The sequence below is a fragment of the Channa argus genome, chromosome 21 (assembly GCF_033026475.1).
Source record: "Channa argus isolate prfri chromosome 21, Channa argus male v1.0, whole genome shotgun sequence".
NCBI classification, from domain to species: Eukaryota; Metazoa; Chordata; class Actinopteri; order Anabantiformes; family Channidae; genus Channa; species Channa argus.
In genome coordinates, this window is record NC_090217.1 from 16,638,852 (window position 1) to 16,656,363 (window position 17,512).

The 17,512-nt window shown below is 40.1% G+C and overlaps 2 protein-coding genes across 10 annotated transcripts; one reads left to right on the forward strand and one right to left on the reverse strand.

The window, feature by feature from the left end:
- Position 1: 1 nt before the first annotated feature.
- csrp2 (cysteine and glycine-rich protein 2) lies at positions 2–9,362 on the reverse strand. 5 transcript variants are annotated; one of them, XM_067490441.1, is made up of 6 exons: positions 9,210–9,362; positions 7,099–7,221; positions 5,398–5,566; positions 2,722–2,851; positions 1,204–1,297; positions 2–227 (listed from the first exon to the last, which is right to left on the reverse strand). In XM_067490441.1, exons 2-6 carry the CDS (start codon positions 7,208–7,210, stop codon positions 151–153), a joined length of 582 nt encoding a protein of 193 aa, XP_067346542.1. In that variant the 5' UTR covers positions 7,211–7,221; positions 9,210–9,362; the 3' UTR covers positions 2–150. The 5 variants fall into 5 exon arrangements, with proteins under 5 accessions (XP_067346542.1, XP_067346540.1, XP_067346538.1 ...); XM_067490439.1 differs by having other exon boundaries at positions 5,398–5,611; XM_067490437.1 differs by having other exon boundaries at positions 5,398–5,611; positions 9,288–9,359.
- Positions 9,363–14,569: 5,207 nt separating this feature from the next.
- On the forward strand, positions 14,570–17,440 carry asb13a.1 (ankyrin repeat and SOCS box containing 13a, tandem duplicate 1). Of its 5 annotated transcripts, none has more exons than XM_067490372.1 (6): positions 14,570–14,716; positions 15,191–15,381; positions 15,660–15,816; positions 15,899–16,147; positions 16,817–17,008; positions 17,103–17,440. In XM_067490372.1, the coding sequence occupies exons 1-6, from the start codon at positions 14,674–14,676 to the stop codon at positions 17,249–17,251; spliced, it is 981 nt and encodes a 326-aa protein (XP_067346473.1). In that variant the 5' UTR covers positions 14,570–14,673; the 3' UTR covers positions 17,252–17,440. The 5 variants fall into 5 exon arrangements, with proteins under 5 accessions (XP_067346473.1, XP_067346475.1, XP_067346474.1 ...); XM_067490374.1 differs by having other exon boundaries at positions 15,899–16,033; XM_067490373.1 differs by having other exon boundaries at positions 15,191–15,378.
- Positions 17,441–17,512: the final 72 nt, after the last annotated feature.

Below are 17,512 nucleotides of genomic sequence, written 5' to 3' on the forward strand. Positions count from 1 at the left end.
CTTTGGTTGATTTATGTTTTGTTTTTTTTTTATTCAGAGCACCTAGTTTTTACATGAAAGCATTTACGGGAGAAAACGCTGAGCCTGACAAGTGTGACGCGGCACAGGAATGTAGAAACGTGAGATGGTCAAATCGGTCCTACTGAGTCGTCACTGAGCGTGAACGAGAGCACCAGCTCCTTGGCCGTAACCAAAGCCCTTTGGCCCAAAGTTCTTTGCGTAGCATGCTGGGGAGGGAAAAAAACAATACGAATGAACGTGACACATTTCAATGCTCACAGTTTCACAACAGTAATGAAGGATTTGAAAACCTAAAAACCTCATATTAAAGCAGGTGAGGCACATTTAAGTTCAAACTTAACCACATTTTCACGTCAGTTTCCACAACAAGCTGAAAAAAAACTTCAGCTTACGACCGGTAATGACGTATGGTTCCGTAGTGTTTCTTAAAGGTTGAATTTTTATGTTAGGTAAGTGCAAATTGTCAAATACATTCTGCGAAAACGGCATGAAGACCTCTCTCGTTTACCCAACCTGCCAGGATAGACAGCACTTGCGTGTGTGCAGATCTTTTGAAAGGCAATTTTTTTTTTTTCCTGTGCAGGTGCCCAGCACCCAGAGCTGTTTATATCACGTGAACATGTTGACTTTCACATGTTTTAGGTTGAGATCACACTCTGAAGTGCAGAATGTGTGACTTGCAGAGAAGAATCAGCAGCATCAGCGTTTGAAAAGTGTTTCATGTTTCTTTAAAAAAAATGTTACATCTCAGGTCTTCTGTCCGCATCTATCTTCATAAATTTAGGAAGAGAGTAACAATATCCAGCTGTTCCTGAGACAGCACTGGGACATCTCTGTGTTAGAGGACAGCGAGGCATCTCACAAAACCACTGATTGGTTGCAGCAGCCGAGTTTGGTCTGTTTGGGTTTAGAGCTGAGATGCAACATTCCTGCTCATCAGTGCAAGGTTTCATTATGACATTCAGCAAGCGTCTGTCTGCTGCTGCCTGTGTGTGTGTGTGTGTGTGTGTGTGTTCCGTGCGTGCCAGTGTCTATCAGTCTTCTGTTTCGTGAGAGAGATCATCATGGAGCCATACCAGCTAAACAAAGAGAGCCTGGGATGGCAGTGTTGCTACACGACGCCCTCAGTTGTAAATGAGCAACTAATGTGAATTGAAACAACACATTTTTTTTCCATCTCACCTTTGCAGTAGATTTCGCCTTCTTTCTCCGTTTGGGTGGTTGACTCCAGACTTTTGCCACATTTTGCACAGCGGAAGCAGTTCTTATGCCAAGGCTATGAGGAGAAACACAATGCACTCTTGCTTTTAAGTATAGCTTTGACATTTCAGACAGGTACATTTATTAAACTACAAAACCAAATGAGAGGAGCTTCATTAAATAACAAGACAATGATCCCAAACACGCTGCCAGCAAATGGGGCCATCGGAGGGAAAAGGTGGAAGGTTTTAAACAGAGTCCGTCCCTTTCCCTTCACCCAACTGAACTGTATTTTAGCTGCTAAAGACGAGATTACCGAGAGAAGCCCCTCAAACCAAACAACAACTGAAAGAAGTTGCAGTAAAAGCCTAGAAAAAAGTATATAAAAAAAAACAAAAACAACAATTTATGAATGGCAGTGAGTTACAGGGTTTATGCAGTTATTGTGAAGAAGGTATTTGAAACAAAACGTTAAGTTACTTTAAAATAACCTAAAAATACTTAAATCTAATACAAACGTAGCTATATGTTATTTTGTGTATCATGTGTAGGTGAAAATATCAGGAAGTAAAAGCTGCTAATTGAAACTTTCATTTCATATCCATTATTTGATTATTGGATGAACATATATAACCCAAGTCTACAGCAAAACAATAAAAAAAAGTTATTTTGTAGACAATGTGTCTTTCTTGTGTTTCATCACTGCAAATGTCTTCATGTCATTATGCAGAAAATTATAGGTTATCTTTTAGGCAATGAGCAGACCCAGCACCACACACACGTCTTCCAGTTAGAAAGCACATTTCCAGCTCTCCACCCATTGACGTCACCTACTATAAATCTGCTCATGTATGAATCCATGTACAATCAGAGACAGGAAATGTGGACTCCCATGTTTAGAGGAAACAGAAACCATCTCTGCACAGTTTTTTTTTATGTGCAATTTTTTTGGAGCAACTGCTCTGACACCTAATTTTTCCTCAGAACAAAACATCCTGCTGATAAATTGCCAGACTCTTAGCCGCATGACTTCATCTACTGTAAATCTTTATGTCAGCAACATCTGCCAGAACGTCAGTGTCCACACAGCCTTACACGATTGATGCCAGCTGTTAGGAAGCCCCCATCCAAACTTCATGAAACGGCTTCAATAAAAAAAAGAGGATTTGTGTTCTCTCATTGTGAAAGACCACATCACACATCCTGCATATCTGGTTCAGTACAGTAAAAAACAGTCAAACAAGTTTTCCCACTGTGGCATGTGATGTAGATTGTTGTGCTCAGAGATGCAAAGGAACCTGGGCTTAGATTATGATTTGATTTCTGTTGTGGCTGATCTAACATTATTAAACTGCAACCTCACTGGAAAACCTTCATTAAGTCTGTGGCTTTAGATCAGATTCTGGGACACACACGCGATTTGTGGACTCAAGCCGTCATTGCTGTCACGATAATCCATGAGACACTGAGTTGGAAATGATGCATTTGCGATGCCCTTACCTTGCCTGCTCCCATGATCTTCTCAGCTGCATAGACAGAGTCTCCACACCGGCCGCATTTCTCTGAACCTCCAAACTTCTGGGCAAATTTGGATGGGTTAGGGTTGGTGGTTGGTCTGTGAGTCTGTGTCCTGTTACAAAAGCACAAACAGATCACTAACTCTTTCCATTAAAATGGCGATGTCATGATTAAAAATGTGTGTTTAAATTTAACCGTATGAAAGTCTTAAGAAATCGTTTTGAACTATAAATGCAAGTCAAACCCTAAACATGTGCAGAAACTAGTGAAGTGTCAGTTACACATTAATTCGTGCCTAACTGATATCTTCAATAATTATTCTCCAAATTCAAGGAGACAAGAAATAAGCCTGGCACATGTCACTCGTCTAGTCTGGAAACCAAGGCCCTGGAGCAGTGCTTATCCAAGTATGACTGCCAGCCCCAGAAGCCCCTGAATGAAGCCCTTTGTGGTCCAGGACAGAGGACAGTGAGCTGGCTCTTGCTAGTTACATAAGAAATTATTTTATAACAGTAATCACCTGACGTCTGAGACAGGAATAAACAGTCTGAGTAGGTTTGTGAGTTTGTGGCTGTGTTTTCCTGTTTGTTTTTGGTGCCCACACGGTTATAGAGATGCAATCTAACATTCTGGAAGCACCCAAATCCAGTTCATAGCCACTAGTTGGAAAGCAACGATTGTAATGGATCGTAATACAGACTCAGATCACTATTCTTAGTTTCAGACTTAATCTGCCCCATTCACCAAAGCAGCTGGAAACTGCTGCAGACAAGCTGGACTCGATAAAGGCGACTGTATTGCCATCAAGGTTTCTGTGTATTGTCACAGGTTTGTATTTCAGGCAGAGAGAAAACAGAACAGAGTGCAGGGAAGAAGAACAGAATGTTTTGTACATTCACTTTGTATATTTGGCGGGAACAACCTCTGATCTTCTGACATCCACTGTGTGAGAATCCGTAATGGCGAGATTTTACCACTAAAATTTGTCGCCACTATGCTACGTTTCAAAGACTTAGTACAAGTTTACTGTTTTACTCCTGAGTGGAAACCTTCAAGCTTTCAGTTAATGAATCATAAGCTTGGCTAGAGGAGGGGATCTAATGGACATTCTTCCACTGACCTCACACGGAGTGATACTTGAAGACTCGTAAACCTTTTCTATTTCTGCACGAGTGGGATCTAAAACACATTTTAATTCGGTCCTAAAGCTGGCGAATCCAGTTAAAGGAATCCGTCAAAAATGACTCTTGTTTGTTTATTTACAATGGAAAATTATCCGAAGAGTCTGGACACTTTTAGAATAATCAATCATTAAAAAGGAAAATTAGAATGTGTTTATATTAAAGGAATGACAATCAGGTGTGAGTTTGGGTAACACTGTATAATAGCATCTGAAGAAGGCAAATCTATGACAACCTTAGTAGTCTGATATTGACAACGTAAGTTTACTGGGAACAAAGATTTCTGAAGACCTTAAAAAAATGGTTTTTGATAATCATTAGGCTGGAAAGGGTTACAATAGAGTTTGGACTCCAAAAATGACTCCAAGAGCAAGGTGTGTCAGTTTGCAAGGATCCCCAAGGTAATGTCTGGGAACTAAAGACCTCCCCTGCAGGGCTAGAGTTCACCAGAATGTTGAACAACAATGCTGTGCATGGTAGAGTTGCAAAAAAGAAGCCCTGCTGAAGATCGCAGGTCAAAAAGCTGCTGGAAGAATGTTTGCTGGAATGGAAGTGACCATTGTAGACTTGGTTTAAATGTTATGTTTGTTGATGACCAAACTCTGCATAATGGAAGAACCTTATTCCATCTGTGAAACATAGTGTTGCCAGGATTAATTGTCATCATTGATGGAGATATGACTTCTGAGTTGTACAAGGAAAAGGTATCAACCTGTGAATCTGAAGATCAACAGAAAGGACCCTGTAGTTGTTCTGCCAAAGAAAAGTTAAAGCACAAGAAGTATTTTTTGAAGGGCTAAGTCAAGGTATTGGCATTAATTCTACATAAATTCTGTGAAAGAACAGGAAGCAATTAAGCCAACCAAAGTCCTAAAAACCCTCCACAATGATGTGCAGGGCTGATAAAGTCCTTGCTGCAAAAGTGGATCAGACCAGTCACTGAAAGCTACATACAAGTATTTAAAACCGGGTCTTTTTCTTTGGCATATAAATGAGTTTCTGTATCATTTGTTTAGATGGGTGCGTTTTATTTAGGGTTGAGAAAATTCCTGAAAATTCCCAAGGATTCACAAACTTTCAAGGGCCACTGTATTCAATCTAATGTTTATTTTATAATGCCTGTATTTGTGGTAGCTTTCATGAATTAGTTTTTCAAATGTATGTAATTGTTTTTTGGGTTTTTTTTTTTTTGGAAGGTCAGCAACACACTGTAAACTTTGATAATGAGGGTCAGCCAGCAACCACAATGTGTAAACCTCATTACACATAATGTGCCACTGAACCCGCTGACCTCGACGACCTCGCTGCAGCAACTTGTGTAATTAACTTTTGATGAATGATCCTTTGTTTAGACAAGATGACATCTGTACTGTTAAATCGCCTAAACGAAACATAGTTTTACAGTTGCTGGCTGCACTTTCACATCTTTAGCCATTTTTACGATTCCCCTCAGCACTATTGTGTCAGCCTGGCTTACTCTTCAGGTTTGATTCCCAGCCGCTCTCCTCGGTCCATGTTGAGTGTTCCTGCTCCCTGTCCGTAGCCGTAGCCTTTGGGGCCATACTTCTTCCCGTAGCATGACTTGCAGTAGATCTCTTGGTCATGAATGGCCAGCGTGGTGCTGTCTAACCCCTTCCTGCACACCACTGAGGACACACAGAGAAGGGGGAGGGTCGCAGTGATACTGTGAGCTAGCAAGGAAATGAAATTATTTTTATTATTTATTTATTTTTATATATATTTCAACTGCTTGTTGTTGTCACACGCACCATAAATACATATGGTTAATGTGATTTTTCTGGCTAATCAGGGTCAAGAAATGCAATCCCATTAGAAGAAAGCTTGGGAAGTTGCCATTTGTACTTTTTAGGCCAAAAATAAAAACTTCTTTTCACTCATAGTGAGATATTTTGACAAGCCTTTCTTTGTCACATTCCTTTTTTGTTCTGACTGCATGTGCAAGTAGTTATGGGTTTAAAATACCTACTGAGCAGTGATTCCTGTTTCTGCAATTTCTATCCAGATTTTTATCACCATAGCTGTATCCCTAACATTAGTATTTGATATATATATCCGTGTACATTTATAGCAGGTTTGCACCAATGCAATATCTTCAAAAACAATGTTAATCTGAGTGGATTAAAACTGTAAATGTGAGATTAGCTGAATGTTTCACACAATGGTCTGCAATGTCTCCACTCACACCTCTCTGATCTCATGGCCAATGCCTTAAAGAATATTTCTGTATGTTCAATTCAAATGGCTTCAAATTCGTCATTATAGAAAATATTACGAGGTTTTTTTTGTTATTATGGATACAGTCGTAAAAGGCTCTTTTCAGCTGTTTGAGATAGTAGTGACGGTCAAGCTGAGAAACTGGTGAAAAGGGCAAAAGAGAGCCAAAGACACCAAGTCCCTTCATGTCCTCAGTGGGAGCATGAGACAAGGCCTCCTTTGTAACACAACCACTGGAAATTATAAACTCATCTCTGCTTTTTTTCTTCTCTTGATAGCAGCTAAATAAAAGCATCTGTGTGCTCTTGCTGTCTGTGTAAGTTCCACACTGACATTTCGAAGATGGTTCAACAGCAGGACAAGCCCCCCACTTGTCCACAAACTGACAATAATACAGTGTAAACTCAACAACTAATGACCAGTGGCATAAATGTCAGTTCAGTGCAGGGGTGAAATATAATTAACCAAGCACAGTCAACTAAATATGCTTCGCTTATTATTAATCTAAACAACATGTGTGGACTGATGCAACATCTGCTCTTGGGAAGTCTAAATATAAAAGAATGACATTATTAATTTGCATGTAGGGATGCACTAATCCAGCACGTTTCCCTCCTCATACACATTACATTACGCTATAAACTGTATTAATCCGGCATATCGGTGCATCTATGTCATAAAGCTAGAGAGTCAAAAGAGACAAAACATTCCTCGAAGTCGATGGCGAAGATCCTGAACGAAATTGACTTTCGATCCCTAGCATAATGTTAATTCCACAGCTCGATTTTTGATTACCCACAATGCATCTTAAAACTGTCTCTTGATGGGACCTTCTGTGTTACTGTAATCTCAGTGGGTGCCACAGTGTGGGAAATCAATATTATAATGGTTCAGTGTGCTGATACACGATCTTAGTCCAGTTGTGTTGCATCTGAACACTTACTGCAGAGGAAACAGCATTTGTGGAAACTCTTCCCATCACACTGCACTTCCTCAGCGTGGTAAACTGTCCCACGGCACGCTGTACATTTGTTGCCTCCTCCCCAGTTTGGCATTGTGTTTGGTCCTGAAAGGAGGTAAAAACAAAAGATGAAAGGTCACACGTGATCTGAGGGAGAATTACTTTTGTCTCTTCATCCACTACTTTGTCTTTGTTAGACTTTGGAAAAAAACTGATTGTATTCACTCACAAAGAAAAAAACCAAACCAAACTGAGTGTTAAAAAAGGGCGACTTCCCCTATTTTCATCTTGCCTTGGTTTTCCTCTGACTTCCTTGCCTTAAAATATCTCTGCTTCTAGCTAAAAGAAATTCTCCAGATGAAACAGTCTGCACTGAAAACGGGTGAGGTGGGATTTGATCCCATGGCCTTCTGCATCCTAACGTGATGCTGTACCCATTGAGCCGCCCGGCCCCCATTACCATACATATATCGCCCAAACTAGAAGTACAGGGAAGAACTTTAAAATCTGTGTTGTGCTATGATGTTTTTCACCAGCTCTATAAAATATTTCAGCACTTAAAAAGTTCTAGTTTACCAAATTAGGGTAAATTGTGAACCTGTGTTGCTAGATACCTGGTTAAAAGTTATATTGAAAACCACTGCTGACTGCCATCCTGAAAAAAAAACAAAAAAAAAACAATGCCAGCGAGGTCAGGCTGAACGAGAGGGCAGACTAATACCCAGAGGAATGTTTTGAGGCATTGTGCCTTTGGGCTTTTGTTTCCTGATAGCTTGTGGTTGCGGGATACAAAGTAGAAGTAAACACTATTTAGCTCACATGAGGCACTAAGTGACACCCTGACTCGTCTGTACATCCGTCTGTAATTGCAACCACACTCGCCTTTAATAAACGTGTGAGAGCTTCCAAAAAGAAGACTAATTTGAAATTTGAAGATATTTGAAACCTTTTTTTGGTGCATCACCACAAAACAAGCCTGCTTGTGATATCATATTCTACTGCTACTGATAGAAAGAAGTAGAACGTGGTATGATTTCCGATTGCGAGAAGAAAACAAAGTGGTTTAATCTATTAATCTTGTCAGTCACACTGTATCCACCTCCTAGCCAGATTAGAGACTGTGGAATATTATTATTACTATTATTACTTTTAAAGTTCCCTCGGGGGTTGAATGGGATGTGAAAGTCTCTGGTGAAATGTGTAGATATACATGACATGGACTATGATGAATACAATTACATTTCATAAATATTCACAGAAGTCAAAGACTAATGATTAATAGTTTTCACAAGACTGAGGATTGAAATTTTGCTTCTTATTTATCCTTGATACAGTATTTTTAGGTTGAAAACGCTAAACATTTCTGCCAATTATTGCCAAGCAACTTTTCACATAGGAGGATTTTGTTTCGCTGACTCGCTGGACACAGTGTTATAGCATAAGAACTTGACCCTAATTCAAAGGACAGGGGCCACTGGAGACACAATTAGACAGTGAAGGACAGTAGAGAAGCATGTACATATGCCCCAGGACTCATATAACGTAACAGTTATTCAGATTTCAGTGTTTGTCCCCCAACCTTCCATTGAAGACAGACAAATTAAACTATTAACGTCCTTATTCCTGGTTAGTGGTTTAGGTAAAGTGTAATGACTCCTGGCACTAGTTACAGGACACCTTTTTATTCATAATCTTATAAGCGATAACGTGTGTTTTGTGTTGAAAACATTTCAAAAATCCTATTAGAACAAAAAAAAAAAAAAAACAATGAATTATTACTCATTTGTAACATTGCTGCGCATCACTGTCAGGGGCACGTGGGGTTCTTGTGGCTCGCTTTCAGGTTTTGAGGTAACTTTAGGCAGCTAGCAAGCTAATAACAAGTTAGACATGTAACTTTCATTCTAAAAAAAAAAAAAAAAATTTAAGAATAAATTCCTTTCATCTAAGCGTAAATAAAGACACCACCGAGTGAAGGTGAAGGCACCAACTTTACAATAGTAGCCAAATATCAAACTTACTTAGCTTCAGTGAACCAGTCTGAAACGTATTAAGTTTGAGCTCAAAGTGTTCAAAAAAAAAAAAAAACTTACCTTAACGTAATTTTTAAAAAAGCAGGCAATGCCCAGATGTAAAACGGTTAATAACAAAAGTAAGAGATAGATCCAGACCTATGACGAGGCCCCTCTGGAGCAGACGTCTTACTACACCGACGACGTGAAGCCACATACTCCACATACTTGCTGTCTGTGGGAGGAGGGGCGTGAACTCAGCGTGCTACGTTCCGGTGCTGTCGGAAAATGTACTATTCCGTTAGGGTTTCGAGGTACTGTACTAAAAAAAGAATCGGTAATTTAAAAAGTTGCACTTACAGTCCTATTATCTTTTTATCTTTTTAAATTGTTTCGTTTTTCAATGGAAAGTGATGCTAACCACACCTTGAACCTGATACAATAACAATGAACACTCAGCTATTGCAAATGTTCTTTCATCATCAGAAGGAACAGAAAATTGTTAGTGCAAACGTTTGCTGCCCGTTGAATATTAAAAAACGAACTTTAATTTCTGTTGAGGGAATATTTGTACTAGCTGAATATGCATTAAATATTATGTTGGTGAAAAAAATAACAAATATTTGGCATTTCAAAATAAGTAGACTTTTTTTTCATGACCTCATTCATGACATCATGTCTCGCAGTGAAACTATGGCGACACAAGCAGCAGCCTAACATGATTAATTACCAAATAATTAAAAGGTTAATCTCCTTGTAAGCAGGGTAGGATTCAACTCAGCCCTAATTAAAGTCCCAAATGTGCACAGAGGTGCAGTAAATTTGGTCATCTGCAGTGACAAGCAGTAATTTACAGTGTCACCAGCACACCGCTGCTTCATTATTTTCCAATTATGCTATTTGTTTTAATGTCACCAAAACAACTCAGCTCTTAATGGGAGGATATTAGACATTGTGTTTAAAGCAATAATGTCAGACATATTGTCGTCAAACTGACCACAGTGGCCAGCAGTTTTCAAAACAGACCAGTAAACAGACCAGCAAGGCCAGTTATGGCAAATAAAGATATTACAGCCACAGCAGTAAACATATGGCTACATGATGTGTAATTTTGATCGTACAACGAGGATGTGTGTGGATAGTAAACACTCCAGTGCTGGGAAGAGCATTTTTTCCTCTATTACTTGGATGGGATCAAAGAAATGTTCAATATAGAGGAGCACTATATGATTTATTTAAGTAAGTCAGTTTAACGTATGTGGAAAAACTATCCACAAAAAAAAAAAACTACCAAAAAAACTCCAACTTTGATTGGAGGATGTATTCAGCTTGGGGAACACAGCCAGGCTTGATTGCAGCCTGATTGCTTAGGGTAAACCTCGTCAACAGGGAACCTGTCCATCAGAGTAAAGAAGAGGCCAGACGTTCATACAAGGAAGTGATGCCTTTAGTAAAAGGGATTTGAAACCAGAAATATGTGGAGACACAGGTTCTGCGGTGGATCACAGAGTTGGAAAAGGTCTTGGAACAAAAGTTAATCTTCCCAAACATTCTTTATCAAAGTAAGCCATCTTTCGTTTCTTCATAGAAAGATAGGGAAAGGGAATGTCCTGTCCAGCTTCGTATGAAAGTTGTAGATTAGTACATAATTTATAATTTATTAAAAGTACTTGACATTTTTGCTCTTCTTGTTTGTGGATCCATGCTGTTTTGTGTTGACCATTTATCAAAAATATCAGATGCCATTGTTTTGCTGCTGCATTTTCAATCTTTGAGAAGCCTTTTTGTCAGCCAGGTTTATTTTTGTTACGTTCAAACTGAAACAGAAATTGATTAAATTGATCTTTTTTCATTTTTATTGGTACACTAATCATGTTGTCATCTCTGAGTGGTACAAAACACTGAGCACTGATTAAATGTCAAGAAAGCTGAACAAAAATCATGACGCATGGAACAAATGACAAAGAGAACATGAATGTTAAGGTTTGTCATTATCTTGTACCATTTTTTTATTCTTTAACAACATAATACAGTGGATGGTTGTGCGTAATTCCAATGCGCCATTGTTGCAGTTATTTTTTTGCTTTTTTGTCTACATGTTAGTTTAGAATTTTGTATTTTTTAATAAAAGTTAAGGAAAGGGAAAAGTCCTGTTGTTGTGATTTAGCCTGAGCTAAATGGGTTTAGCACCATCTAGTGGAGAACACAGAAACACAACCTTGACGCCATGGATACATTTTCTAATACTCAAGTTGATTTTTGAGTCGTACAACGAGGACATAATTATGTGTGGATAGTAGATACTCCAGTGCTGGGAAGAACATTTTTTTCTTTATTACTTGGAAGGGATCAAACAACTGTGACCGTATGTTTTTTTTTTAGATGAGTGTCCGTGTTGAAGCATCAGTACTTTGGCCCCTCTCCTGCGTCCACATCCACTCCCCAGCTTCCCATCTTTGCATCAGTGGTTTCGGCGTCCCTGTTTTTTTTTGTTTGTTTGTTTGTTTGTTTGTTTGTTTTTCAACTTTTATGAGATTCTATAGAAATCCCACCAAGTGCTGTAGGTAGGCAGGGTTAGAAATCTCTATCTCCTCTGAGCCCCCATGCACTGGTTCATGCTTTCTTCAAGTCAAAGTTGCTCACAGGCACCCAATAGTTTTTACACTAAGGGCAGCCAGAAGAGCAGCATCGTACTTTTTACAGAGCTCATCCAAATACCCCCATGTGTTCCTTGCAGTACTTCTTGTGCTTTGTGGGTAGATTTTGGTCCAGCCTTTGTTTTACGGTAAGCACACCTTGTCAGGATCCCCAACTTCACTTCCCCCTGCAAGACTTTTATTTTGCACCCACTTCCTGTTCCTGGTCCCGTCACATTTCCCGCTGCTTTACTAAACAATCAGCTTCACCTGCTCTCACCACTCTGTTTCTATACATCCTCGGTTCCCTGACCAAGCTGCCAGATCGTCTGCTTTCTCACCTGCATTTTATATCCCTAAAGGGATTTTGGAGTTCTCGTCACTATCAGGGATTGGAACGTCACCACGGCTACGTTTCACACGTTCACTACCAGGCCTGCATCTGTGTTAGGGGTCCAGACCACTACATCTTCCTCAGTGTCCCCTCTTCCCACAATTTCCCTACCTATCGTCAAGTTACTCGACCCCCGCCGCATCTCAAGATCCCTCTACTCTACCAGGACGATACTCTACTCTTCCTCATAGTAACTTTGCTTTTCCTCTAGACTCCGCTCATCCTCACTGTAAGAGCTGAAACAGCTTTACATAGTTAAGTAAGTTATTGTTATTTTGTGTTAAATCGTTTCACTATAGGCTGCTACTTTCTGCACTCATTCATTGGCTGGACAGCTGAACCTAGAACGTAAACGAACTGAACTTGAGCTGACAACTATGAGTCCAAAGCAGCATGTGGAAAATTATATACTCACAGACTTGGAGGTTAGTGGGATTGACAGCAGCAACTATTGTTGATCTGTCTAGAGTATTTAGACAGGCAGCCATTCTGGTTCCAAAAGGGAACATACCAACACAAAATGACACAGAAAAGTGGCCTTATCAGCGAAGTCAAGTTGCCCAACATAAATGCTGACATAGGACTTCTTATTGGAGTCAATGCTCACAAGGCATTGGAACCATGGCAGGTGATTAACAACCAAGACAATGGAGCATACACTGTAAGAACTGCACTTGGGTGGGTAGTGAACATCCTGACGGTGTCACAGCAAATAGTGCACATGTTAAGGTTGCAGTCCATCGCATTTCTGTTGATAATATGGAACAATCACGTATTCAACAGTTTAATCAAGATTTCCCTGAGCACGTAAGTCAGGAGAAGCTGGAGATGTCCGAGGATGATATACAGTTCGTGGATTCTGTAAAAAGCTCTGTGTATCATGCAGATGGTCATTATTATGTTGGACTCCCTATAAGAGAAATGCTCACCTCACAATGCCAAACAACAAGAATGCAGCATTTAATGAAGAGTATACTGATTTCATGAATCAAATAATTGACAAGGGCTATGCAAGTCAAAATACCAGAAAAGCAACTGATCCAAAACGAGGGAAAAGTGTGGTACATCCCACATCACGGGGTCTACGATCCCCCAAAGAAAAAGTTAGGAGTTGTCTTTGACTGTGCTGCCAGGGAACCTCATTAAACACTGAGCTGTTACAGGGTCCTGATCTTGCTAATTCTCTTGTAGGAGTGTTTGATGCACTTGAACTTGATGCACAAAGGCGATTGGTGGATTCCATGTCATTAATTGAGATAAGCTCGGTTAAAGGACATTATGATGGAAAAGTTAACTGTTTCGTCTGACGCTAATAAATCTTGCAAAAGCTGCTCGGATCGACTCATCTGTGAAGCCATAAGTCTGTGGAACGTTACATGAGAAGTGGAATACGAGTCAAAACGTTTTGTCTGTGTTATTGATAAGAAAAACCACCATCACTCCCATTGAGTCTAACTGGAGTTCAGTTCACCCAGGCATCATCAGTATTACACTATTCCTCAATGACCGAGTTGTTCCAAAACATGATCCTGCCAAACTATGCCAAAAATAAAGCTACAACGCCAGAGTTGCTGACTTAGTATTTAAATTAGGATTTTTTGTTTTGGATATGAAAATGCTGTTACTTAAACCTCTGTCCATTGTAACTTGAGGGGCTGACTGTGGCTCAGGAGGTAAAGCAGTTGGTCACAGATCTCCGGATTGTTGGTTTAGATCCTGGCTCCCCCTGTCGCTGTCGAAGTGTACTTGAGCAAGACCCTGGACCCCAACATAGTTGCTCTCGGTGAGTGTGGGCCAGCTGCGTAGCCGCCCCCCCCATCGGTGTGAGTGTGCGTTGGATTGAGTGAATAAGAAGCAGTGTAAAGCGTTTTGGGCACCAATAAGGTTAAAGCACCTTATTACCACATATTATTTGCCATAACTGCATCATACCACCGGACTCATACCACCTGGCAACTGACTTTCGTTCCCCTTCTCTCCAGTTTTGACCTCCAGTTTCATCTCAGTCTCCTCCCTATTTTCACTCACAGGTCAAAATGTCATCCGTGAATATCATGGTCCATGCAGAATCCTGTCTGTCTATCACCAGCGTGACTGAAACAGTTACAGAACTTAAATACATTTCCAGATTTCCCCTGTCCATGGCAGCTCTCAGCACAGAATAGCACACTTTTGTTACTGTAGTCATGAGGGGATTTGAATTTGTTCATAAATAATTTTAGGACTCAGTTAATTTTTGTTACAACAAAGTAGATGACGTAGGGTAGTGAGCCACAGCAAAGAAGGTAGAATTATCAATGTTAGGTCAATATAATCAGTTACTAATCATCCAAGCTTAATGGACATGTGAACTGGGCACCTAAATGCAGCAGCACACAAATTTTCCGCACTGCAAACTACTATTCCCGTCATGCTCTAGGACTCCGTAACCCGACACTGAGTTTTAGCTAATGTTGACGTTCGTCCTCCTCAGCACGCGCGCACACACACACACACACACACGTGTTTTTAAAACATGGAGCTGACAGCTGCCCGTCGTTCGTTTCTCTGTGATATCGGTGAGCACAGTTCCTACCTTTTTAGAAAAAGTTAGTTATTGCTAACATGTCTTCACGTTCGTGCTCGTCCGGCCAGTGTTTACCGCCGTTATCACACGTAAACGCAACATTCACTCAAAACAGTATGAGCCGTGACGTCCAGGCTAATAAGTGCGATAAAGTTACGATATACACGATACGAATTATGGTTACAACTTCTTATTATACAATTACCACACAGTGTAATAATTACGGGGCATCACCAAAAAAAAAAAAAAAGATAAAATAATGCAGACTAGTTGCTTTTGTTATCGCTTAGTAGCTGATTGCTAACAAAGCTAATTCTGCTACTGTTTATGGTATTTTATGGCTTTTATTTAAGAAGGCAGTAAATGTTGTTAAAACATTTGCAATAATTTACATAATTTGAATATCTGAACAAAGCTTATGGTTGTGTATCCTTTTTTTAGATTTTTAATATTGTGTGTGTCTAAGGTTTCTGGGCAGATCGGACCCCCCTGCACGAGGCTGCCTCCCATGGCAGAGCCCTCCAGCTGCAGCAGCTGATAGAAGATGGAGCCTCGGTCAACACGGTGACTGTGGACAACATCACCCCACTCCACGACGCCTGCACAAAGGCTCAGCCAAATTGTGCCCGGCTGCTGCTGGAGGCTGGAGCCCAGGTGGTAATAAACCTCTGTGGTCCTAGAAATCTGTAGGAAACGCCCTCGTCACAAAGATTGTACAGTGATCCAGTATGATATCGAATAAATAAAAACCATTGTGAAGTTTGCGGAGGAAATAACAGGCTCAATGTTACACTGGATCTGAGTAAATATCTCATTGTGTTATTGTTTTATTATAGATTGTGTAGATGCTGCACATTGTGAGAGTTTATGGTTAGCATGATGTGTACTGCTAAACTAATCAGTTGTTAAATTCTGTAATGGTAATGTTTCTCAAGGTGGATGTACGGACCATCCATGGCAGCACCCCTCTGTGTAACGCCTGTGCGTCTGGGAGCCTGGAGTGTGCCAAGCTGCTCTTGGACTACGGAGCCAAAGTTAACCCTTCCCTCACGGCCCTCACTGCCTCACCACTCCACGAGGCCTGCATACAAGGTAAATACTACAGCGAGCAATAAGACAGGGTTCAACAAATCATGTCCTGCTTGACCTATTCACTGACTTTTTTTTTGTTCAGGTAATGTCAAAGTAGTGAGGTTGATGATAGCAAGCGGTGCTCAGCTGGAGGCCTATGACGTCCACTTTGGCCCACCCCTTCACGTCGCATGCGTTAAAGGACACGTGGACTGTGTCAGGGAGCTGCTTAATGCAGGTCAGCAAGAAGACTACAGGTCAGAAAAAGAAAAATCCCCCCGTAAAATGACACTAGAAGAACTCCGCTGGTGTAATGATTGGGTGTCTCTGCCACAAATTCTACTTTTACAAGGTTGTAATTTCCCAGTTTTTATGTTAACACTGTGAGAAGGGTGATAATTCTACTATGTTTATATTATTATGATCAAAGTGGGTAGTGGAGTCATACTGGATTATAATTATTATATTATGTATAGGTGGTTCTAATGCTGGGCCACCCTATTTAAAATGAACACAAGTGGTCACAATGTTATGCCTGATCGGTGTAAACCATTGTAGTTCAATGTTCCTAGACATTACACTGGGGTTTTTTGTGACCTCACAGGCTATTACACACTGTTGGACTATTGTCCTCCCATCGATTGAATCGCCTGAAACCAATTTACCCTTCAAATGAACTGACCTAAGTATCCAAAACTGCTTTTTTTTTTCACAATAATATGTAAGTAATTGTTTTTGTCTCATTTGTTTAAATGGGTTACCTTTTATCTGTTTTATGACTTGCACAGAAATTGGTGTTGTTTTAGGTCATCTATATGCCCAAATACAGAAAAATCTGAATTGTTTTATGATTCTAAGATGCTGCTAAATTATGAGAAAGTCCAGATTTTGTTATCTGCAATCTAAAGGAATTATTGTCATTTGCAATAGCACTGTATTTGTGTGGATTTTACTTAATCATAATTAGTATATATTCCGCTTATGTCAACAACATGTCTAAGCTCATTTAAGTTTCCTACAGGTGCCAATGTGAATTCAGTGAAGTTCCATGAGACTGCATTGCACAACGCGGCACGAGTCCAAATGGTGGACATGATCGAGCTGTTAGTGGCGTTTGGAGCCAATGTGTATGCTACTGACAACCTGGGAAGGAAACCTATAGACTACACAACACCGATGTCTCTCTGTTACAGCTGCCTCAGGTTTTATGAAAGTAACTTGCTTCTCAATTAGTTAGAATAAGCGGTTGTTCATTTGTTCTGTTGCCACCTCTGCTTGTTATAATTATGCTGTCTCTTACTTGACAGCTAATCCTCTGAGCCTGCAGCAGCTTTGCAGAATCACTGTGAGAAGAACACTTGCTACCAGAGCCTCAAAGGTCGTAGGTCAGCTAAACATATCCCACCGCATCCAGAGCTACCTCCAATACTGCGACCATCCCACATTATTAGAATGACACATGAATGGAATTTTGACCATATATAAAAGCTTTATGGACTTCATATGTGATTTTAATTAAAATATATCAGGGTGTCCGTCATATAAATTCGATGTGAGTCAGAACTGATGTATTTGTTGTAGCTCAAATTATATACATATTGTATATAATATTGTAATTATGTAGTATTATTTATGCTGACAAAGAATAAACTTTGGTTGCATTCTTATTCGGCCTTAATGGTCTGTTGGGGGGGGGGGGACTACAAATCCCGGCATG